The sequence below is a fragment of the Bison bison genome, unplaced genomic scaffold (assembly GCF_000754665.1).
Source record: "Bison bison bison isolate TAMUID 2011002044 unplaced genomic scaffold, Bison_UMD1.0 scf7180017864379, whole genome shotgun sequence".
Lineage (NCBI taxonomy): Eukaryota > Metazoa > Chordata > Mammalia > Artiodactyla > Bovidae > Bison > Bison bison.
In genome coordinates this window covers 12,309,355-12,315,839 of record NW_011494951.1, presented here as the reverse complement: position 1 = coordinate 12,315,839, position 6,485 = coordinate 12,309,355, and the positions used below count along the sequence as shown (strand labels likewise).

Below are 6,485 nucleotides of genomic sequence, written 5' to 3'. Positions count from 1 at the left end.
CAACAGTTAGAACTGGACATGGAACAACAGACTGGTTCCAAATAGGAAAAGGAGTACATCAAGGCTATATATTGTCACCCTGCTTATTTAACTTCTATGCAGAGTACATCATGAGAAACGCTGGGCTGGAAGAAGCACAAGCTGGAATCAAGATTGCCGGGAGAAATATCAATAACCTCAGATATGCAGATGACACCACCCTTATGGCAGAAAGTGAAGAGGAACTCAAAAGCCTCTTGATGAAAGTGAAAGAGGAGAGTGAAAAAGTTGGCTTAAAGCTCAACATTCAGAAAACTAAGATCATGGCATCCGGTCCCATCACTTCATGGGAAATAGATGGGGAAACAGTGGAAATAGTATCAAACTTTATTTTTTGGGGGCTCCAAAATCACTGCAGATGGTGATTGCAGCCATGAAATTAAAAGACGCTTACTCCTTGGAAGGAAAGTTATGACCAACCTAGATAGTATATTCAAAAGCAGAGATATTACTTTGCCAACAAAGGTCCATCTAGTCAAGGCTATGGTTTTTCCAGTGGTCATGTACGGATGTGAGAGGGACTGTGAAGATAGATGAGCGCCAAAGAATTGATGCTTTTGAACTGTGGTGTTAGAGAAGACTCTTGAGATCCCTTGGACTGCAAGGAGATCCAACCAGTCCATCCTAAAGGAGATCAGTCCTGGGTGTTCTTTGGAAGGACTGATGCTGAAGTTGAAACTCCAATACTTCGGCCACCTCATGCAAAGAGTTGACTCATTGGAAAAGACCCTGATGCTGGGAGGGATTGGGGACAGGAGGAGAAGGGGACGACAGAGGATGAGATGGCTGGATGGCATCACCAACTCAATGGACATGAGTCTGAGTCAACTCCGGGAGTTGGTGATGGATAGGGAGGCCTGGCGTGCTGTGCTTCATGGGGTCGCAAAGAGTCGGAGACGACTGAGCGACTGAACTGAACCGAACTGAAGTTCTGTCTTAGCTTTCCTGTCACATTTCAAGTCTGCTAACTGAGCAGGTCAACTTAACTATAGAGAACCAAAATGACGGTAGTGTCTACACATTTTAAGATCGGGGGAAACAATCTTTTGCATGAAATATTTGCCATTTTAGAGAGCGAACAAAATGTATGCAGAGCGTAATTCCCAAACCACAGTTTCTGAAGAGATCATCTAGGTAAAGAGAGAATCTGGACTGAGTTGGATGCTTCCCTGTGTTTCTGTGAATTTAAGAATACAAATCAGAATTCCAGTCTTCAGTTAACTCAGGCCAAGCTCAATTTTTTATTTTAAAAGAAGTTCTGGGTTTTGCTTCCAAGTGGGACTTGGTAGTCATTAAAAAACGTATCTCTGCTATGAAAATAGTGGACGAGGTCCTTTTTAAGGGGTAAACAAGAGGAGTGGGAGAAGTGGGGAACCTTCACCAAGGGGTAAAGATAAAGAGAGCCGGAGTGAGAATGGTAGAAGAGAATGGTGTTAAGATGCTTAAAGGCAAATAACCAGGTAGAGAACGGAGTGTTTGAACAGGAGAGGGATTCATTGATGCGAATTCCTCTTCTAAATATTCCCACGGGGCTCAACATGGGAAATGTAAATCCCCAAAACAGGCGTTTCCACGCCCTCTTTATCTGCTCTCCAGAAGAGGCCTCCTTGCAGCCTCACCTAAAAAGGGACCTTACAGCCCACACTCGGATTAAGATCCTCGCCTAGCAACCGCCGGAAGCGGAAGTCGTGCGCTGGACCGGAAGTCGTGCGCTGGACCGGAAGTCGTGCTCTGGACCGGAAGTCGTGCTCTGGACCGTTGCTAGTGCGCCTGCGTGGGCGAGAATTGCTGGCCAGTGAGGAACTCTGTAATAACCGCCAGTTTGAAAGACCGGCCCATGGCTCCAGTGTTCCAGTCCAGCTACCCAGAGGACACCCCGGGCTCTGGGAGACAGCGACGCAGCTCGTCCAAGAGCCCGCCATCCGCACAGGCCAGACACTCCCCTTGGGTCAGCCGTATTCACTCCCGCGACCGCGAAGGCCTCAGGCCTTCGTGGAGTCGGTCGGGTGTTGGAGCTTCTTACCCCTTTAACCGCCCTGGGTCTCGAGAGCGGCCCCCCGGGCTCCGCAACTACGACTTCTCATCCTCTTCTTTCTCCTGTGGAGGGTACCGTTACCATCAACACCACTATGTGGGCAACAGGCAGTGGGCGGAGGACTGTGAGAAAGAGAAGGAGGAGAGCTATCGCCAGAGGCGGCTGAAAGAGAGAGAAAGGATTGGGGAGTTGGGAGCTCCTGAGGTATGGGGGCTGTCTCCAAAGTTTCCTGAGCCAGATTCTGATGAACACACCCCGGTTGAGGATGAAGAGGTAAAGACCAAGAAGAGCAGCAGTTCAGATTCCAGCTCCGAAGAAAAAAGGAAAAAGGCCGGTCGTTCAAAAAATAAAAAGAAAAGAAAGAAAAAGTCCAAAAGAAAACATAGGACATATTCTGATAATAGTGACAGTGATTCGGACTCCGACACTAATTCCAGCTCTGATGATAAAAGGAGAGTTAAAAAAGTCAAGAAGAAAAAGAAACGCAGAGCTAAAAAGCCCAAGAAAAAGAAGACTAAGAAGACTAAAAAAGAATCCAGTGACTCAAGCTATAAGGATTCAGAAGGGGAGTTGGCAGAAGACGTCTGGATTGAGCAGTCAAAGATTGCAGATAACATGGATCTAATAGGTCCAGAGGCACCTATTATACACACCTCTCAAGATGAGAAACCTTTGAACTATGGCCATGCTCTGCTTCCAGGTGAAGGTGCAGCTATGGCTGAGTATGTAAAAGCCGGAAAGCGTATCCCACGAAGAGGTGAAATTGGGTTGACAAGTGAAGAGATTGCTTCTTTTGAATGCTCAGGTTATGTTATGAGTGGTAGCAGACATCGCAGAATGGAGGCTGTGCGCCTGCGTAAAGAGAATCAGATCTATAGTGCTGATGAGAAGAGAGCCCTTGCATCGTTTAACCAAGAAGAGAGACGGAAGAGAGAAAATAAGATTCTAACTAGTTTCCGAGAGATGGTGTACCGAAAAACAAAAGGAAAAGATGATAAATAAGGACTTTTGTTCCATGGCAGGACTTTCAACAATTTTATATGACCAAAATTAAAAGGCTTTATGGTGCTACTGTACCAACTGTAAGTTCCTTAAGAAAAAGCTGCTTTTTAAAATTTCTTTAACAATTTTGTTAAATTTAACTGAAAAAATTATATGTGTACGTGTTTTTAAAAATATTCAAACACTATAGGAGGAGAGTCAGTAAAATATGGGTCTTCTAGCCCCATCCCTAATCCTTCCCTCCTAAGAAATCTCTTTTTGGTATTTTCTTTATCTATCCATGAGTCCTGTTTAGGTACAAGCATGTGTATTGCAGGATAAAAGTTGGAGCTATTAACCTAAAGGGTTGTTGTTTACCTGTTGTTCTGACTTTTCTCTCTTCCAGGGCTTCATTTCCTCATAGAGACATTCATTTACCCAGGGACAACCAGGAGAACACCACAAAGAACAAAGGATTCAATTGAGTGTATACTTGTGGTTTGCATTTAACAGAGTTAAAAGTTAGTTTTATTGGCTCATTTTCCTCTTCTAGCTTGTTTCCCTTAAATAATAGGCTGCCAAAGCTCCTGAGTTTGGTTATGTATTTCCTGGTCCACTTATGAAGAGGGAAGGAAAATTTTTGTCTTGGCATTCCAAATAAGACTACTGAGACTCAGCCTAATTAGATTAGCTTAGGTCACATGCCCCGCTGCCGCCCTCCCCCCGCCCCATTTCCGGATATATCATTGCCACGAAAAGAGAATGACTTACTCCTGATCTGCCGAGTTGCTCACCTTATGGACTATGGGTAAGGAATGGATACCTGAGTATCCATATTAGAGTAATGTTAGGAAGGCAGGGGTAGGCAACCAACAGGTTCCCACTACAGTTCTGAATGACTTTTTAAAAAAATATAGTACATGTGCTGAAAGCCAACATTTTTTTGAAAAACTTGGCTTTGACTGTCAGAAGCCAAGGACCTCATTGAAAGAGTCCTGGGGTTTACCCATAAAAATAGACATTAGAAAGATAACGATCCAGAGTGCTTGGGTATTCCAACGAGTAGATTAGGTGCCAGCTAGACTAGGAAGAGAAAGAGCAAAAGGAGGAGGTATAAAGAGATGGTTGGTAGAGCTCATGAAATGATCAGATCAGGAAGGACCATGTGGACAAGAGAGTTAACCTGGAGACACTGGTTAGCACCAGTGCTGGAAAGACATTTAGAGCAAGCTCCACTTGTGGTCTGTGATAAGACCTTTATTGTCATCTAGTGATATCTGACCAAACTTAGACTTTCAGTACAAATGAAAACTATCTAATTTGGATAAGCCCCTTTTCAAGCCACAAGACCCTGGAAAGACCACAGAGCTGAAAGTGAAAGGATGTGGCTCTAGAATCTGGCAGGGCAGAGTTGATGTAGAGAGGAACTTTTACCCTGGATCACACTAGCTTGACACTGGATCACACTAGCTTGAGATTTTCCCAAAGAGAGTTGGGTGAAAGCCCTCTTGTTAGGTATGTACATTTCCATTTATACCACACTATACAGAAGAATCTACATAGCTTGGAGATGTTTTATATCAATGCATATAAATAGATCTTTTTAATGACTATAGTATTCCAGTCTATGGATGAACCATATTATATCTGATGTTTAGGATGTTTTTTGTATTTTGCTATTATACAACACTTGTAGTGAAAATCTTTGTGGATGTATGAGGGTTATCATCTGTAGCATGCTCATCTAAAAATAGAATTAATTATTGGGCAAAAAAGAATGCTTTGTGTCATCTAAAAATGGCCACCTAGAAGTGGAATTATTGGATCAAAGGGAAGGTATTTACTAATATAAGTGCTTTCCATGTACTAGGCAATATAGCAGATATTAGGGATAAACCAAAAAGCAAATTAAGCTTGATACCTGCCATCATAGAATTTTACATGCTAACTTGGGGAGACAGACTTTAAATAGTTAACAGACAAATAATTATAAATTGTAGTATGCTATGAAGAAAAGAAGGGGCTAGAGCCAGAAATGGTGGATGTTTTTGGTAGAGCGGTCAAAGTCTAAGAATATTACATTTAACCTTAAAGTGCTTTTAATAGCCATTGTAACATTGCTTTCCAAAGAGGATGCACTGGTTTATACACTCACCTGCTAATATTGTATTTCTAAACCTTTTGAATCTGAATCTTTGCCAATCTGATGGGTGATAATGGCATTTCACTTTTATTTAAGAGTATGGTTGAGTATGTATAATAATTGTAATTCTTTTGTGTGTGTGAATTATCCACATTATATATTTGTGTATTTTCCTATTGAGTTTCTGATCTTTTTCTTATTGATGATAAGAACTCTTCAAATAATAAATAAATCAGTTCTTTATTACAGAACTTGAAGATACTTTCCCCTTATTTGACTTTTGAATTGCTTTTTTGGGAAACACTTGATCATATTGCCCTTTAAGCCCTAAAGACTCTAGTAGCCATTCAGTGAATTGTCTTTCTTACGTGAGGAAAAGATGTAGCTCAGAAACTGTGGCTCCTAAGTAAACCAAGGTAAGACTGGTGGACTTCTGTCCCTCTCTCTTTTGGCTGCACCAGGCTGCATACAGGATCTTATTTCCCTCTGCACTGGAAGCCTTGTGTCCTGACCCATGGATCCCTTGGGAATTCCTCATCTCTTTGCTCTTAACCTAATAAATTCAGCTGCATTTTTATGAAGATACTTATGAAGTTTTACTATCAAGCATGAGGGAGGTTTTTTGGTTTGAGATATGTGTATGTGTGTGTTTTTCCATATAAAGGAAGTATCCATCTATTCCTCTTTTATTAGGAGTTTCCCCATTTATTCAGAAATGTTTGTTGAATTTTATTAAATGACGTTTTAGCATTTGTAGTTATTAGTCTATTAATATGCTGGTTTTAAAGTTATGGATTTCCTAGAATTAAATTATGTGTTGTTTATTAGATTCATTTGGAAGTTTTTGATTATTTAAAACAATGATTGACTACAAATTTTTCTATGCCATAATTCACAGTAATGAATGAGTATGGGTGGAAGCAGAGAGAATAGTGGAAAGAATCATTACAAAAAGATACTTGTATCTCATGGCTATAATGCAGTAGTGCCTCTACTGATCATATAGAAAAGGAAGCTTTTATTTTAAACATCATGGACCTGGACCTCTGATGGAAACATATAGATGACCATTTTGTTTACAGAAATGAGGATAATCTTAGAAAATGAAAATCTCAAGTTCAAAAATTGATTTGTATTATTAGTGAAATGTAGCTCTGTCTTGGTAAAAATGGTATTTTGATTTATTCTCACTTTATCTACCTGTACCGCTTCCAAAAAATACAGCCTACTTAAAAATGCACACCTTGAATTCTTTTAAAAAAGCTCTTTGTCTAGCTTCATTGTGTT

General features: G+C 41.0%; 1 protein-coding gene across 1 annotated transcript; it reads left to right on the top strand.

The window, feature by feature from the left end:
• The first annotated feature begins 1,821 nt into the window (after nt 1–1,821).
• NKAPL (NFKB activating protein-like) lies at nt 1,822–5,980 on the top strand. Its single transcript, XM_010857330.1, has 2 exons — nt 1,822–3,156; nt 3,462–5,980. Exon 1 carries the CDS (start codon nt 1,877–1,879, stop codon nt 3,074–3,076), a length of 1,200 nt encoding a protein of 399 aa, XP_010855632.1. The 5' UTR covers nt 1,822–1,876; the 3' UTR covers nt 3,077–3,156; nt 3,462–5,980.
• Nucleotides 5,981–6,485: the final 505 nt, after the last annotated feature.